Here is an 18,657-nt window from a genome sequence, read left to right on the forward strand (position 1 = left end):
TATATGAAAGACAGGGGGAAATGATGGCAGGGAGAAGAGGAAAGAGGATAGAGAAATGGATAGACAGCAGCAGCAAAGGGGACGGAGAGGAGCAAGGACAAGATAATATAACAGAGGATAGGATAATATAAGATAAGATAGGATAATGTAACAGAGCAAGGGGGATGGGCCTCAGAGAACTTGGAGACAAACAGGGAGAAATAATGAAGAAGAAGCTTTTGAGAGAAAGCACAGAAGAGACATAAAGATGAAAGGGAAAAATAAAGAGGAAAAACAGGGGAGGGAAATGAGAACAAATTGAAATGGAGATGGATAGAATGAGTCAAAGATGGAGGGTGAGGAAAAGCTGGGGTTATATAGGGAAGGGAAAAATAACTTTTAGGTGTATTGTATTTACACTGCATTCTGCATATGCCTAAGCAGAGGCTGCCTAATGGGGTGGCTGCTGCCTTGGACTGGGGCTGAGCAGGGAGGACATGAAGCAGGAACCCTGCTGTAAGCCATTCCTCCAGCAGCAGCCCCCTTCTCTCCTTGAGAGCCTCCTGCAAGGGGGAAGGTTTCGTGCCCGTGAAAGGAAGGCAGCAGCACATCCCCTGACAACGAGTGCGATATGGAAGGGAGAAGCAGCGCAGAATGGAGCAGCGAGGGCTCCCCCTGGGATAAACCGGGTATGCTTGATTGGGAATCTGCTCTTAAAACAGGGGCAGGGGGCAGAGCCATCTGAGAGCCTGAAATGTTCCCTGCTCCCCCCGGCAACCGCCTCGCTACTGCTTTTAAATTAAATAAATATGGAGATTCTGCTGTCAAACCTCAGTGGTTCTCCTCCCCCAAAACTCTTGCTTAGATCATACCAAACTGCAACCAAGTGAGATGGGGGCTCAGAGGGCTGCACGGGGAAAGGGATGGGTTAAAAGTGAAACGTTAGATAGGAATAGCTCCTGGTCTCCCTGGCAAAGAGACATTTGTTCTATCTCTGTGTAATTTCTTTATACATTATTGCTGCCACACTGAATCTCCATGTCCCTCCCACTGCATTTCACTCTCACTCTTTTCAGCAAGGCAATTTCTGGTGCATTTCAGGACAGTATTAACCCATTCCTCTTTGTCAGCAGGAATATTCATAATTTAAAAGCAATTTAGAAGTCTGTTCTTGCAACTCACTAGTGAGGAACAGCATTTCTTTGTCAGATCTTACAAAGGAGCTGAGCTTGCAGGTCTCAACCCCTCACATCCCTGTCTTCTCTGTGACTTCAGTCAGGTGTGAATTTAAGCTGAGAGGAGAACCAAACCCACCCAAGTCTGGGATCCTGAGTAATTCTTCCTCACCATCTGCCACCCCACTTTTTAAAATCCTTTATCTTCTTCTTCTTCTTCACCCAAGGCCTGTCCAGCTTTGAATCCTTTTTTCCCTGTCAGATGTAATGCCAACAACAATCAGCTCTGTGCCTGGTCATTTCCTTCTGCCGCATCTCACGGCTGGGCTAGGATGCTCCTGGTCCTGAACTGTGAACACATGGAGACCCTGATTTAATCTACTGCTACACACACTGAATTTTCAGATAAGGCCCTGGATTAGGTCAGCAAGGATGAAAGGAAACGACCCTTTGTAGATTTATGGATCCTCGGAAGTAGGACGGCAGGCAATTCTGAGAGCAAAACTAGGGACACTGACAGGAAACAACAGCTGAAAGAAATAAAATCATGAAAGGTAAGAAGGAAAACAGGGAAAAAAACCTGCATATAAAATGGATATGAAAGGAAAGAGGTGCACCAGGAACAAACACCAGTGGGAGAAGGCAGTGAGAGGAAGCGACGCAGCGCCAGAATCGTCTGGCAGAAGCTTGTCCACTGCCTATGCCCTGCCTCACTTTGCTGTCAGCTCTTCATTTTTGCAAACACTGGATCTGCACTTAGCTCTCATGCACTGTTCAGATATAACAAGCTGAAAAGGGAACAGATCAGCTCATTAATTCTCCTTGGGAAGGGTCTCTAGGCAGGAATTATTTTCTCCACCAACATCCATTCAATTACTTGCCTTCACACCAGTCAGATCTACAGGGATGTCTAACCCCATGTGCATCACTCATGCCTGCCTGCCCTGGACTCTTCTCTCCCGCCTTCTCAGTACAAAAGCCTCCCAGACCTATCCGTTTCTTAATAATAATGACAACATGACAAAACCAATAACCTACAGATACGAAATACATTTCATTTCCTTGCTTCATAAGACCCTGATAAGGCATCGTCCCTCACTTTTTGAGATCCTGTAGGAGATCTACAGGAGCTAATGAAAGAATTAGACAGGGCATCACTCATAATAAAAAGCGGTTTTAAACATTCAGTGCCAAGAAGGAATTAGGCTGGAATATCTGCAGCCATTTCGAAGTTGTAAGAGGTGCAGCATCCATGTGGGGCATGAGCTTGCAGATCTCAATTGTTCAGTGCTCGTGTGTGTTTTGTGCCTATACAGCTAAAGGGTGGAGAAAAACCATTTTTCTTGAAGGGCAGAGACTTTTGAATGGCCCAGAGACACATTTGGACAACCCCAAAGTCTAAGAGAGAATCATCTGGAGGAAGATTAGGGAAAAAAATCAGAAGCATGATCTGCAGTAATGTGAACTGACACCACCTGTCTGCTTGAGTCCCACCATAGAGCAGGGGCTCACTGTAGGACACAAGAAAGGGGGGAAAAAAATCCCAATAGAGGAAGAACTTCCCAAATTCCCAAATTACACTCTTCTTTGAAGTAATACAAAGATCTGAAAGTGCTGACTGAAAGTCCATTGTAGGGAATAGAATGACTAAAGACAGGGAAACCCAAAAATTGAAAGCCTGGGAATGAAATTCTCCAAGAGGAGCTTGCAATTCTGACAACAATGTATCTGTGCATAGAACCCAAGATAAGTACTCACAGCCATTTTTGCTACTGGATCTCTTGGCCAAGAAGAGAAAAGACAATTTAGTATGATAACTTGAACATGAGGTGTCCACCATCTCTGACAGCCTACAGTGTTGACTAATGCCAGCATTCCTCCACGTTTCCAGAAATGAAGGCAACATTATCAGAGGCTTCCTACCAGTAGCAGATGGCAGTCTGAACTCCTCCTTTGATTATTTTCTTGTTACAAAGCCTCCTGCCCTCCTCTTCACTACCTCCCTCACCCTACAGGCCTGCCCTGACATCTACCCCAGGGAGAAGAGTGCCTGCCCCACATCCTTTATCATGTGCCTCTGCCACATCATGGGGAGGCTGTGCACAGACCAAGGTTTTTGTCCTTTTTACAGCCTCCTGAGATGAAGCTCTTTCCTCCATAAATCTACCCACTCTATGTATCATGGGGGAAAGGAGCCTTTGCTGCATCCTTCTCTCTCCTGTTCACCAGCAGGAAGCTTTCACCAGGGAGAGGAAATCAACCAGGGACACAGTTCTGATTCCTTATGACAAGAAAGAAGATATCCCCTGACTAAGTTGATCAGACATGACAGTAAGAGCCCTGCCATCCAGGGGCTGGTGGGGATATTTGGCTGTGCTGTCCTGGGACCAAGGGAGTGCCAGCCACCACCCCATGCAGGCTGTGGGGCTGCAGGAAACCAAGCAGAGGCATCCCAGTAGTGCCAGTGCCAAACCTATGCTGTGCCACCTCACGAGGCAAATCCATGCTCAGGGCCTGCTCAGCGCGTGCCCATGGGGATGGTTTTGCCTTCTGCTGAGATGCTCTTGAAACCAAGTCTTTATCCAAGTTTTAGTGCAACCTGTGCCCTCAGGCATGGCACTCAGAGCTGGGCTCAGCTCCCCTGTGGTGCAATGCACCCTCCTACCCCACTTGCTGCTGCTGCCCAGCATTGGGGGCCTGAGGGATTGGGCCAGCCCGACCCTCACGTGTGTGGGGTGAGTGAGAGCACCCTGCCAGAGCCACCCTGTGCTCAGGCAGAATTTCATGCCGTTCATGCAGGGCTGTGAGGGTTTTAGCCCAGTGGAGAGCATCAGCAGGGAGGGCAGGGAACCTGGGCTGGCAGCACAACATTGTGGGGGCTGGGGGCACTTCAAAGCTTTTAATTGGAAGCATCCTGGCACATTCTTTTGCCATGCAAGCCACTTCTCAACAGTGCCTGTGGGGTCCTGTCAGATGTAAAGGAGAAGGAGCCCCGAGCTCCTCCAATCTGACAAACCTCACCCGCCCCTTCCTCCTCCCCCTCAGACCGCGTCCCTCTGGGTACGGCTCTGTGGGCAGATAGACATGATCTGAATTCACTGCCTCTCCGGGCTGGGGTCCTCATACCTTCTACCACAACCCCAGCCTCTCTCCACCCTCCAGCTTGGGGACACGGCTCAGGAAGGGAGTTCATCCCTGCAGCCCAGCCTCTCTTCCCTGCATGGCTTTGCATTTGGGCTTTTTTTTTCCCTCTCTCCCATTAATTTTTAATTAAGGAGATGTCTCCTTCCCTGATTGTAATGAATATCTGTGTGAAAGGCTTTTCATTTTTTATTAATATATACCTCTATGTATTTATCTATTTGCAGGAAATCTGTGCGTGTGTGTGAGCAAGTGTGTTTAAAACATCCCCCATTAATTTACTGCTATTGATTTTCTGGCGTGGATACAGCATATAGTATTCAGCATAGAGCTCCTCTGCAGGATATGTTAAAAGGCAGCAGTTTGGGTTGACAAAGGGCACTAAATGCAGTATGCGTCAAATAGACCATCGCTCAATGAAGTCACTTAGCTATTCAAAACATGTCCAGCCATCACTCAACCATTTGCACCAAGAACGGGGGGGAAATTCATGCTTCTTCCTGGACACAACCATTTCCAAACAGCACCTTTAGCTTTCTTTGGTGAGAGACATCAAAACATACATAGTTTATTTCCCTCTTCCCCCTGCCTTCCATCTCCCAGTGCCGGGTTAAGAAAATAATTTCTGCGGTATCCACTTGCTGTTCTCTCCCGACAGGGAGCTCCAGGCACACCCAGCTCCAGTGGACACCGGCAGGCACCGATCTTATCCCTGCATGCCCATGAACCCCAGCAGCCCACTGTCCAGCTGGGAGCTGATTCACAAACAGGGCTTTCACAACGGGCTCTAATATGCGCTCCTGTTCTCTCACTCTCTCCTCACTACGTGTGTAACACAAACCGTGCATTTACATCGCTTGCCCCTCTCCCTCCAGCACAGGCTGGAGACCACCTCCCCAGCCCATATGTACGCCAATAGCAGTACTCAGCAACACATATTTAAAAGCGAATCACTGGCCCCTCTTTTCTTTCCCTCTCCCTTTAGAACGTCTGATTCCAGAAGTTGGCTGCAGTGGTGTCTCTTCTGTCATCAGACATGTCACTGAGTTGCTGTTCAGTTTCACCACATCAGGCTTCAGCTGATTTCTCCATTCAGAGACTTGTTTATTTTAAGCCTTTACCATAAACCTTAAAAAAAAACCCAAAAACCCCAAAACAAACGCCAAACAAAACCCACCTCCCAACAACAAACGAACTGGGGAAAAACCCCAGCCCCAAACCAAACCAATCAGCAGCAAACTAGACCTCTCTGCATCCAGCCCAGTGAGATGTGGTTGCCTACAGACATTACAAAATGCTCTGAACTCTGTTTGAGATGACTGGTATCATTCTGTATGAGACATTTTGGATGTAGCACGGTTGCTTTCCTTTCTCTCTTTTTCCTTCCTAAAGTACACTAAATTGCATCCAAAGTGCTTTGCAATCACCTCCTCCCCACATTGCCCCTCACTCACAGTCTTGTCTTTGCAAATAAGCCTTGTGCAAAGAGAGCAATTATTTCACTCTCTGGTTGCAGTCGGAGCACGGCAATAACACAGCATTTTGGCTTACCCAGGCAATACAAACAAGCTGAAGACAGGCAGACTGCACAGTTGCTTTTTGAAAGGATCTCTCGGTGGTTTTGTAACACACACATTATTCTAGCTGGAGGGAGGAAGTGAATTTTTGGAGAAGGTGGGAGTGGGGAGGGTGGGAAAGAAGAAGGAGAAGGGAACAGAACAGTGAATGTTTTGCCTGTCTTCTTGCCTCTGTGCTCTGAGTAACTGAGCCCACCACTCTCAATCCACCGTGAAAGGAATGAAGTGAGAAAATGGTGGAATGTGGAGGGATTTATTGGGGGGAGGAGGGAGAAACGTGGGGTGGTGGGAGAGGAAGGGGTGAGGGGGGGGGTGTGGAGGTCCAGAATCAAATACCTTCTAGGCAGCAGGTTCTCCATAATCCAGAATGGGTCATGACTTCCTCGTTCTTTTTGCTGGTTTCGTTCTCACTGACAGTTTTAGTCTTGCAAACCCCTCTGGAGTAAAGCCAGTAGTCGGTCCCCACAGCTATGGTCATCAGGCTGAAGGCAGCGAAAGCACCAACGGTGGTTAAAAGCATCTGAACACCTCTGTCAAAGAGCCCCATAATTCTTCATTATACAAATACCCAACCGCCTTCTGATTCTTGGGGTGTGTGTGTTTAATAAAATAAAAGAATAATAATTCCGACTAATAATATAATAGGTATAGAGAGAGAGAGATAGATATCAAAAAAGGGAGGTAAGAAAGCCCACGGAAAAGAGTGTAAATTAGAAAGACCACACGGGAAGAGGCTTGCCTTTTAAATCGGAAACGTTCTGGTTGAAATATAAAAAAAGGAAAAAGGAAAAAGAAAAAAAGAAGAGAGAAAAGAACCAAGAAAAACCAAACAAATAAAGAGAGAACCCCCCCCAAAATGAGACGCCTTAATCCCTTTTTCTAAAATTCTGGTCTCCAGTTTCCATATGTAATGGCTAATTTGGAGATGGCTTCCACAGTGAACAGGGGAGCAGCAGCAGCATCCTCAACACAATCTCTCATTATCTGGACCTAGACAGTTAGAGACTGTAAGAGCAGAGATGCAACCTTCAGTCTTCTTGCTTAGCTCTGCAGCCTGCGCCATGAAAATCCTTTTCCTTTTCAGTTATCTTCCTTGGGTTTTTATTTTTTTTTTTTTCCCGGCAGCGGCAGTCGCTCCAATCCTCTCTCACTTTTTCTTGCTTGCTTCTCCTTCCTTTTGCTTGCTCCTACCACCAAGCCAGAGTGCCCAGTATACTGTAAGCCCTTGATTTCAGCTGAACAGGTGCCGAGGTCTTGCCTCCCATGGCTTTTCCGCACAGCCGCGGCGCTCGCTCCCGGCGGAGGTGGGCGAGGAGAGAGGGGGGCTCCTGGAAGGGGGGGTTGGGGAGGGGGAGGAGGGGGACAGGCGCGGCGCCCCTCCCGGGCGGGGGTCGCGGAGCGGAGCCCGGCTGCGGCACCCTCTGCCCCGCGGCGGCCCCCGGCGACTCCCGGGCCCCGCTACTGCATCAAGCCGGCGGCGGCGGCGGCGTTGGCGGCGCGGCGCTGGACGGCTCCCCCGCGGCAGCGGCAGCGGCAGCGGCGGCGGCGGCGGTGTCGGTGTCGGCGCTGGCCGGCGGTGCTGCAGGACAGCTCCCCGGGCGGCGGGGCGGGCGGAGCGCTCCCGGGCCGCCGGTGCTGCAGGACAGCTCCCCGGGCGGCGGTGCGGGCGGAGCGCTCCGCGGCCCGCGGTGCTGAAGGACAGCTCCCTGCCCGCGCCGCCCGCCCTGCCCGCGCCGCCCGCGCCCCAGCATCCGCGGGCGGCAGCCTCCCTCCTCCTCCGCCCCGCTCCGCTCTGCGCGGGCAGGCACAGGCAGCAGGCAGGCAGCGAGGGGCGGGGGGGCAGCCTGCCCCCGCCCTGCGCCTCGCCCGCCGCTGCCGGCTCCGGCAAGGGTCGCTTCCCCGCGGCCGCCGCGGAGCCCTGGGGAAGACGGCGCTGGGTCTCTCCCTCGCCGATCGCCTTTCACCCCCACCGCCGCCCCCCAGCTCAGCCTCCTTCGCGTCCCCGCCTTAGGTACCCGGAGCTGCGAGTGCGACCCGCACACCGCAGTTAGACCCGCACAAAACTTCAGTCAGCCGTTTCTCTCCCCGGGAGGCGGGTGAAATGTAAGGTGGAAGGGTAATTTAAAAATAAGCATGTATTTCTGCTCTTATTGCTGTTGTTATGATTTTTAAGTGCTTGCTCTTCACTCTTCTCGGGTTTGCTGCAAGTTGCATATGTCTTGGTGTTGCTCGTTTTCCGTCCCTCTGCCTCCCCCTGACCAGCGTTGTGTCGATCCCTGTGTTCTTACTTTGTCTTTGGAGATTTCACTGAAATCCCAATGCCTGCTCCAAGAAGCAGACATTTTGGGAAGATTCTTCATGAGAAAGGACGATTTATGATAATTAGTATCATTTTGTTAAGGAAAGACACCACTAAAATTGAATACCTCCACCCCCTCAACCCTGGGAAAGCAATCCACCTCACATCACATCCTCATTTTACACAGAAAGACACATGAGCTGAATGGATGCAGACTGAAATCTATCACTGCTTAAGTTTTTTGTGTCAGACACAACCTGATAGTACAGGGAACACATACAAAATTGTGCAATACTGACATCTAAGTATGTCATAATCCTCTCTCTCTTCCTCAGCAGTATCATTACACCAGGTTAATTACATTAGTCACCTCCTGGTTCTATACATGTAGCTGCTCATTAATGCAACAATCATGAAGAAAAGAAATAATCTAATTCTTGATGCAACCGATTTTGTTTCTCTCTGATCAGATTCATTGTTCAGTGAAAAATTAGACCAGGAGATCTGCTTGAGGTTCACTGCTGCTCTATGCGGGGGAGCAGCGCTGGGGGAAGGGGGTGCTGGGAAGTTGAACCAGTTGGAGAGCTTCAGCCATGCTGCAATTTCTTAACTCCAGTTACCTCTTCTCCCTACTCCCTCTCTGGGTGCAGACTGGGACAGGCCTTCCAGGCCAATCTGGCCCAGGAGTCATGGACATTAAGGGCTCTATAGCAAGCAGTCAGGGGTCCACTGGCTGCCCTACAGGCCCACGGTCATTTCACCCATTTGGAGGGCACAATCCAGGCTGCCCTCACAGCTGAGACTGAGGTAGAGGTGTTTACCAGCAAGCACTCATGGTGTCCAGCATCAGCCATATACAAATCACCACCAGCAGGCAGAAGAGGCCCCAGGGAAGGCAGAAAAAGGGAGAGGTCATAGAAGACAGTGCAGGTTGAGATCACTGAAATCTTCTTGGTGGACAAGCATAGTACCTAGTTTATCTGGGGGAATCCTAGCCTTGCCCTCTGCCATTGGAGCTGCGGGGGCTCTTTCTGTACCCTGGAGCTGCTGAACAGCCAGGGATGAAGAAGGGGGCAGGTGCATGCTGTACTCTGCATTTTTAGTACTCTGAGTACAGCCTGCTGCAAGAATGTGGGGGATGGTAGTTTGTGGGCAGGCTCTCTGAACTGTTGTCCTTGGTGCAAAGGAATTTGGGAGGCAGAGGGATGTGGAGAGCCCCCCTAAGCTGGTGGGAGATTATGGCTCTATAAGGAATGGCCTGTGCTGAGGAAGCTCCATGAGGCTCTTAGCTTGAAAGCTAGGGAAGATCACCCAAGGACCTCTCCTCCCCTTATATATCTCCTGAAAGAGGGAAGGGGCCTTGAAGAAGGAGGCATAAGGGAAGAATAAATAATTCTTGGAGCTCTGAGCATTTTGTTTTTGTGTTAGTGGTTGTTCCTTTCCAACCCCACCTCAATATTCAAATCTTCTCATTCTTCAAAGAAAGATAGAAAGCCTGGGCCAGGAGTCTGAAAGATTCTGAAGAAGAAAAATCTTCATTTGGCTATTCTTGCACTTAAATCCAGCAGGCACAAACATCTCATGTGTGGACAAGAAAACCACTCTGGAAATCTGGACCTCATACTTCCAAGGAAAGCTGGTTCTCAGTTACTCTGTACTCTCAAACACTGTATTACAGCAACAAGACAAGGCCATGTTCTCTCCAAAGAAATTGCCAGTGTAAGAAGGCCATGTTTGCAGGGTGGCAATTTCTATAATCTCTGGCTAACAGAAGTCAGACCTATGAGAGCTCAGTGCATCGCAGGATCAGAACTAAACATGGCTTCCTGCCTCACACTTCCCAATTTCCAGAAATAATTCTCTTCCTACTACCCTACTTAAATACTCCTAGACCATTCACAATAATCCCTCTACAGTTCTAAATGCCACAGGAGAAGAATGGAACAAAGGCAATGCAAATGCCAGACTGTCCTGTGTGACTGCTTGTGCTGTGGTTAGATGCTGTGCTGAGATTTCTTCTTTCCTACAGAGAATCATTAAAAATTATAATACAAAACAAGAATATAGAATAAAATCACTGTGGCAGATTTTTACAACAGTCGCATCTTCTGAATAGCGCAACACAGAATGACATCTATAGAAGAGTAAGGAGAGAGAAATTAATAGTCTGGAGGAAATAGAGAGATTTTAAATTACATTTTAAATTACTTGAAATGAGAAGCTGATGAGACAGGGAGCCACAGGAAGTCTGCTTCCAATGGCAAACCAAGAGTGCTGCTATTTGTGGAGAGAAGGGGCAGTGCTGTAGGAAAAAAAGGGGCACGAGAAAGATGCAGGAAGCGAGATGAAGGGCACAAAGTCGGAAGCAACTCCGTGGGACGGTAATGAGACTGAATAGTGTTTGTGGATTGAGTGCTGCAGTGGAGCTCTTTGGCACATAGGATAAAATCAGACAGCAATAGTGTATAAAAATTTGATCTAGGAATCTTCATCCTGGGGAGGCCAGCTGAGAAGGAGCTGTTGCAATGAGCTGTAAAAGAGATAGAGTTGGTGCAGTTGCATTTGCAGGCAGAGCAGAGGTGTTAATAGGGAAATGCACCAGCAGAGGAGATGTTAGAAAAAATAAACTGGGGTTAGGGTGATGATCATAGAACTGGAAGCCAATGGGGCCGAGAAGAGAGAAATGAGATATGGCATATAAAGAGAATGAAAATATAATATATTCTACTGGGGAAGAAAAAAGACACATATCTGTATTGTTAGAAAAGCAGATGGGGTGATCAGAGCAGTGATCATTGACATCCAAGGCAGAGGGTCTCAAAGCACTTAAGAAACATTATTCGCATCATATCTTCATACTGGTGCTTTTCTTAGCCCAGTTCAACAAACTAGAAAGCTATGGAAAGATTTGTGGGTTTTGCCAGAGACCTGCAGGTGAAGGAGCTAGAGATGGAGATGATAGACATAGGGAGATAAATACAGATGGAAAAAGCCTCCCTGGGCCTCTCTTCTTATCTTCAGGTTCATGTAACTTGAAGATCAACAACATAGTTTAAACATCAGACAATCAATACCACAGCAAAGTAATCTCTAGTGTAATCCTGTTACCAAAAATTAAAGAAGAAGGGAGATACAGGATATGGAGGTCTATCAATTTAAATGAGCAGATTTCCATGCAAAATGGACGGGTTCTGCCCTGGGAGTGCCTTAAAAAGATCTTATGATAGGCAGGAGTGGACTCTGGTAGGCACCAAGTATGAGATTCTAATGCTGCCATACAGAAGTCCCTCAGTTTCTCACTTATGTCCTCTTCCAAGATAAATCTTGTACAAATGGTTCGTTTAGCCTCACAACACTCCTACAAAGTAACATGTTCATTAGTTTGCAGAGGCATTGGAAAATCCAGAATGTGTTCAAAAAGCACGCCAAAGTGAAGGTGTTTGTGCTGATTTTAGTGGGATCTGCATGCTGCTATGAATGAATTGGGTACCCCAAGATAAGTGTTTCAGATTTAGTCTTGAAGCTACAACTCCTATGCTTTCCATGTGAGACTCCTTTTCCCCTTTTTCTTACACACCTTTTCTTCCATTGAGTGGTATATTTGAAGACGGTTGGGAAACAAAGCGTGTCCTCTCATGAGCCCTGAGGGTTGATTTCTGCAAAAAAGGAATGTGTTCCTTCTCTACTCACAAGAGATAGTTGGAGAAGACTGAGATACAGGATGAATTTTCCACCATGATGAGTTGCTGCAGTGTGAACTGTTTTGCCTCCCTTTCTCTTTCCATGCTATGCTAAGGTTTGTATGTACAGCAGCCTCCTAATCAATAGAAATAAAAAAAAAAATCAATACCTGCAACCCATTAGCTCTAACAGAGGGCAGGCTGCTAACAAGTCATCCTAGCTGGAATTCTAGTATTTGGTAAAGCACTCTCAGTGAGCATATATGCATATGGATATATATATATATATATATATATATACACACACACACACAAACTGAATATGACTAGCAGAGAATATAAGTTGTGAGAACATTCCCCCTCCCACCAGCCCGTCTATCCCTGTGTATTTACATAAGTATGCTAAACTGAAGACACTCTTCTCCACTCAGATGCTGTGCCTCATACTTATCCTCCCCAGAACACACATTTTTCTACACTTAATCTATAATCCCAGCTACCTTCATGTTGGACTATCTTGAGTATAAATAAATACATGTCTCTACACTCCCTTACCCCTGCCTTAACCATATGCCATAGAAATCCAGCTTGAGATCCACTTATTCACAAGCATACAGTCATTGTTTCACCTTTGCTGTATCCCTAGATCCTTAATGGAAATTCTCTTTTTAGTTCCCATTCATATCCAAAGCCAGGCACAGACAGTTCCCACTGACATCTACATACATCCAACCCTCAAAGCATATTCCAGGGAACAAAAAGTTGGTGAAAATTTTTGGCACAGGTTTTGTAATCAGAATCTGCTCTAGGGCCTAAGTCCCAGGGAAGAGTCTCCAGAACAGATCAGAGAGGCAATGGGACTCACTGCCCTTTGTGTCTGAAATATGGGCACCAATAACTATGTTACCGCCAGTAAAGCCTTTGTCCATTTATCTACTAACTGTAACTAGATTAGACCATCACTCCTGATTTGTCTCTCATAGAATGGGTGGTTTCTCCTGGTCAGAGGACTGGATTTCAGAAAGTCCAAAATCCAAATTAAAAGCAGTCATCATTTCTTGACAAACAGCTTTATGAAACTCCCCTGAGGTAATGTATATGGGCTGTGGTTTGGTTCTTAAAGAAAAAAAAAAAAGTGTAATCAGTTAATAAATCAAAAAAGAGAAAGGCCTTACTTTTTTCTAAAGGCTTTCAGAATCTTCTTGGAAGCATCAGTGCAATGATAAATGCTGAGGTAAAGGTGAGGCATAGAGTGAGGATGGTTTGTGTTGACACTGATCGATATCCTGGGATATCAGTCTTCCTTTCAGTGTAAAGGGCACAGATGGGGACAGACAAGAGGATCTTGTGCAGCCGCATCTCTTCAGCATCATAATTTAAAGCCACAATCTGGCCCGAATTTGAGTTTTTGCCATCTAGACCTCTGCAGCCACAGAGGTATCACTGGGGCTTCCTCTATGGACAGACTTGGCCTCCTAGGTCTGGTGGTACTGACACAGACAGTACTGCAGGACAGCTATGCAAACTTTCATCTTTAGGATATCCCAAGCTTTTCTTCTGTCAGATAGTTTAGGGTATCGAGGCAGGAATATTGGACATTTAACTTATCTGATGCTCAATTGGTATATCAGGGTTAAAAGGATTCTTGAAGGAACATCCCAAGAAAAGGAAGAGAAATGGTTGGTGTCTAGGATAGGCTATTTCATCCCTCTGAATTTTCAGAGGGACAAATCAAGAGCAGCACATATCACAGCACCTATTCAGGAGTTCAGTGAGTTGGCATTCTAAGAGAATTCAGAATCAGCATATCCCACTGATGCCAGAAACAGGCTACCAATTTTAATGTGAGAAGGATTTGCTTCTGTAGTCCCACATAGTCAGGGAGGCATCCCATGAGGTGTAAAAGCACCTAAGACACTGTTTCTGAGCAAGTCAGCTGATACATCGTGACCACAGAGCTCTTGTATTGTATGAATTCCTAAGATTTGTTTTCACATTACCATTGTAATGGTTTAGGATCCCTCAAGTGAATTCCTATAGAGGAAGTAGGTTAAACACATCAGATTAAGCCAGTAAGATGCTAGACTGGAGCATTATGGTGATGCATCAAAGAGTATTCCATGGATAGAAATTGTCAAGAGAATTCCCATTCTCTGCCTTGGGAATAAAGGCCTGCTTTAAAAAAGGAAGCAAAACACATAAGTCTATTTAGGCTTCTAACTCCATGTTTAGACAGTGAGGAACTGTCTTGATTTTCAGTTGTGCTAAGGAGTCAGCATCTCATGTCGAATTTAGAGGGGCTCTAAACACCTCTGAATATACAGATTTTTGTTTTGCTGTTTTAATGTCATTTAACATAATAGTTTTGATCTCACGAACCAACAAATTTCTTAACAGAAATTAAATCAAAAATTCCAAGGCCAAATAGTGGGTTCATCAGTATTTGACACTTTCAGTCATTCACTGTAGCTACTGACCACTTTTAAAATTTTCTGGGAATGATCAGAAAGCAGCCCTCATTTATATGGTGGCAAATCATGGGAAGTGAGAAGCCTACTGCAGAGCAAAACAATTTCCAGCAGGGCACTTGGTTCATACAGCCCCACCAGACCACACTCAGGGCCTTGATGATGCCTCTCCGCCACTATGTCTATGGGGTGTTTGGCAGCTGACCCCAGCAGAGGCTGACCAAACACTCCAGCCCATCCTCCACGAGTGTGGAATTATGGCTCTCCTTTGTACTTCTCTAATTTATTTGCTCAGTTGTTGTGCTCTTTAACAGAGTGAGCTAGTCTGGCAGAGGACACAGGGAAGCATCTCTCAGCCATGCTCCGAGTCCATAGCAGAGACATGGGAACACACACAGGAGTAGGCAGCTCAGAGCAGGAGAAAGGCTGTTTTTTCCCTGGGTTACGGGGGCGGCTGGGAGATGAGCAATCCCCTACGCAGAGCTGGTCCTCCTCCCATGCTCATCACTACTGCATTCTCTGACAGGATCCTTTTCCTGTGTCTGTTAGATAAAACTATTCATTTGCCATCTTTCCACTAGCCAGTCTGAAATGACAAAACACTTCTCTATTTCACAGACCATTGGGACTCTTCTCTGCAGCTGACCTATATTGGTTATAAGCTTCATTTGTTCTGGCCTGCACTCCTCTCTCTTCTCCCACATGGAGCACATGCACTGCTCCTCCCCCTCAAACAAACACCTTTACACATCCAAGGACATTGTAAAAATAAAATTATCACAACCTGGCCCTCCGGGAACCTCGGTTTTACAGTTTGTCCCACTCTGATGCCAGCAGAATTCACAACCCAGTTCAAGAGAGACAGACAGTGAGTGAGAGAAAGCAGGCAGACAGGCACAGACACAAGGAGATGGAGGAATCGGGGAGAGAGAAAAGGAGCAGAAGGAAAGAAACAGGGCTCCTAGTTCAGAACACAATGGAGAAAGGGGGATGGAGTTATAGGGACAATAAAAAACTTAAAATTATAGAAAATTGAAGGAGGAGAAAAATAAGTAGATAGAAAAAAAAAGCAGAGGAAAGTACAGAAGAAAACAAATGGTCAAAGGGAAGAAGGGGATATCAAGTCAGGCAGCAAAGCAAACTGGTGTCTGTGAAACAAGACAGAAGAAATAAGAAGGTGCTTGTGAATCTGGGCACTACTTTTTCATGTCTCCTTTTCTGTTATGAGTACACTGTGAGGAAAAGGGCAAGAGGAAAGGGAAAGGAGGATAAATAAATACCTGAGCTGCCATCTTAAACAGTTTCTAATAGTCAAGCAGATATGCTTGAAATAGGCAGTCCACAGGTTGCAAACACTCAGGTACAAATTGCAGTTCAGCAGGTAGGAAACTGTCTGCACTAGCATAGTGGCATTTACATTTCTGGGTCCACTGGGTCTCTCTGTGCACTGGCAGCAAGCCCTGAATGCATAAAAATGCTTCTGTTTAGTACTGGGGAATAGTGCTCTGATGGCTGCCCTGCCATCTCTTTCAGGTTCCAAGAAGAAAACCTCAGCCCCAAACATATGAATGCAGTTAGTCTCCCTTCTTTTCGTACAAATCCCTTCCTCCTCACTGCCTGATGCCAGCTTGTTTGCATTCCAAGGGTTTATCTCTATCTAGCATTGTTCTTTTGTTGCTCTGCTTTCACTCTCCTCTTTCCTTATGGCTCCCCTTTCTCACTTCCATTCATTCAGCTCACCCTTACACAAGCCTGTGTAAACACACACACACAGAATTTACCTCTGCAGTTATCCACTTATCTATGAGTGTAGTATCTGGCTGGCACACGTCTCTCTCCCACAGACAATCCATTGATTTCCACACCACAACCCTGCCAAATCTGCCTGTCTTTCCTTCCTTCACAGCCTTTCTCTTGCTGCCCCCAGCCACTCAGTTTCATTGTCTCTCCCTGCACAGCTCTCTATGTTTTTCCCTCCAATCCATTCTTCATTCTTCCCAACTCTGCCCATCTGTCTGTCTGTCCCTCCTTCCCACAGTTCTCTCCAGCCGATACACATGTACCCCAGTGCCTCTCTCCCTTTCTCCCCCTGCCACATTTCATTTCTTTGTGTCTCCTACACACCCAAGCCCACACTTGCTCTCTCCCATACTGAGAGGAGGCAGCAGCAAAGAATTTGCTGCTGACCGCTGCATTGCTAGGAGGCAAACACATGGCCGGCCTTGTGCAGGCCAGTTTCTGCCTGAGTGCCCCAAGTCACATATCCCCAGCATCATCTCCAGCACTGGGAAAACAGATGGTAAAATAAATGAGCACAGTCTGATAAAAGGAGGAAAGGGTGCCTGCCTCGGATGCTCCTCACCCGCACAGAGATACACATCCAGCATGGGCACAGCCCTCTCGCTCCTATACCAGTCCAGCTTTGTGCCAGAACTAGCCAGCTGAACAGGGCACAAGCTCTTCCCTACTACCAGATGGAGAGGGGTAGGAGAGAATGACCAGTGGCTATTTTTCTGACCACAGCTTCTAATCCTGGAAAGCAAAGTACATGGGAGGAAATAAGCAGTCTTAAGGTCACGGGGATGGCTGGTGTCATGGGAGGTGTAGCAGAATTGTGGGGACATACAAGACCTCCACATGCAGAGATAGGAGGAAAAACACAAAAGGTGTGGACAGGGAAAGGAATCAGATATCAAAACAGCTGTGGACCAAGATGGCATTCAGGAATCACTTTTATCTCAGTGAAGAGGGAAAGTCAACCTACTGGCAATCTTAGCTGTGAGGGTCATCAAGAGCAATGACATACTCTGCTGAAGGGAAATAGCTCCATACCTCAAAAGGGACAGAAACCAGAGAGCAGGGTTTGCATTACTCTGCTTTTGCTCATACAAGAACCATCCTCCTGTTCTTACCCAGTTCCAAAATACTGTCCAAGAATGTTCCTTTACCTCTACTACGTCCCCAGGTACCTCCATCCAGTGACTTGTAGCATCCTTTCCTCTGCATTTACCTGTTAGAAGAAACCTATACTTGTTACCCTTTCCAAACCCACTAGAATCCCTTCCTAACATTTTCACATTCATTGCAGCCTCTCTTTGCTGACAACAGCACTGAAAAGCATTATCTTAACCCTGCAAGACATCTTTCCTAGATACTCTGTTCTTCTGTGCCTACAAGCTGATTTTATGCTTGATGCTTCCTTCAACTATAACCTGAATCTCAACACTTTCAGTTTTACAGTCCTCAAACAGAAGCCACCCAACATCACAGAAATAAAGTCCTATAACTGGCCCACAACGGTCTCACATAACTGTTAGACTAAGAGAGAGCAATGCTTCACAGGAATCAAAATGAATTAGCAAAAGCAGAGAAGGGAAACCAACACAGAAAATATTCCTTCCATCCCTTTTGCTGTATGAACTGATTGTGAAGTTTCTGTTGTGAGATATCAATGCTCAAGTAGTAGCAGGCATTTCTGCCTGGTCAGGTGGAGGTGCAGGTTCTCTTTCCATTTCCTGAATGTATTCATGATGCAGCATCACAATTAGGCATAAATGTATGTGTTGTTGTCCACTTTCTCCTTCCCCCTCACCAAAAAACAAAAAAAAGGGTTTAAGCAGAAAGATCATGATAATTTTTGGCAAAGGAAAATAGAGGTAGCGTATATAGCATTGGAATTATTTTGTGTTTTAAATGTGTTTATGAAGATGTGTGGGTACCAGTTGTAGATATCTATTTCCCTTCACGCAGAAATTCCCTTTAGAAGAGCTGTACTCAAATATGAATTTCCAACATCTCTTCACACTCTTCCACCCTGATAGTCTGATAGTGCCCTCAGCATACCTACTCTATTTTTTCTGGTCTCACCTAGGTACACCGTCTCCAGCCACTGCTGCTCACAGCATCACAGCTTGCTGTGCTTATCTCCCCACACTATTCCTAGGTTTACCATTCTGGATCCTTGCTACTGCCCTTTCAAATTCCAGTGTCAACCCTGTCACACAGACTTTAACTCTTCCTGCCTTGCTCTAATGCAGGCCCTACATCTTAAACCTAAACTGATGGCTACCAGTAGCCTTCCTCATCATGGCTCTGAACCCCCTGTCTGCCCTTGGCCCTGAGAGCTTGGCCTGGAAAATCTCCTTTCAGTTATTTATTCTTATCACTTGCCCTTCCACCTGCAAGGTCATCCAGCTCTATCCTGTATCCTCATTTTCCCTCAGTGGCTCATGCAAAAATTACTTTCCCTCCCACTTTATTTCCATACAGCATTCTAAAAGACAGGAAAAGCCTCAGGTTTTCCCATTCCTAAATCCCACCCTCCCAATCTGCCTCAGC

General features: G+C 46.6%; 1 protein-coding gene across 2 annotated transcripts in view; it reads right to left on the reverse strand.

Annotated features, from left to right (window-relative positions):
- The window catches only part of CACNG2 (calcium voltage-gated channel auxiliary subunit gamma 2), a 52,501-nt gene extending 45,461 nt beyond the window's left edge, over positions 1 to 7,040 (reverse strand). Inside the window, exons 1-2 of one of the 2 annotated variants that reach the window (XM_005488565.3) lie at positions 6,899 to 7,040; positions 6,209 to 6,354 (exon numbers count right to left, since the gene is read on the reverse strand). In XM_005488565.3, the coding sequence (XP_005488622.1) occupies positions 6,209 to 6,350 (142 nt within the window). In that variant the 5' untranslated portion in view covers positions 6,351 to 6,354; positions 6,899 to 7,040. Of the gene's footprint in view, positions 1 to 6,208 lie in introns of both variants that reach the window. The other variant, XM_005488564.3, reaches the window with a different exon arrangement.
- Between the last annotated feature and the right edge of the window lie 11,617 nt (positions 7,041 to 18,657).

The sequence above is a fragment of the Zonotrichia albicollis genome, chromosome 4 (assembly GCF_047830755.1).
Source record: "Zonotrichia albicollis isolate bZonAlb1 chromosome 4, bZonAlb1.hap1, whole genome shotgun sequence".
Lineage (NCBI taxonomy): Eukaryota > Metazoa > Chordata > Aves > Passeriformes > Passerellidae > Zonotrichia > Zonotrichia albicollis.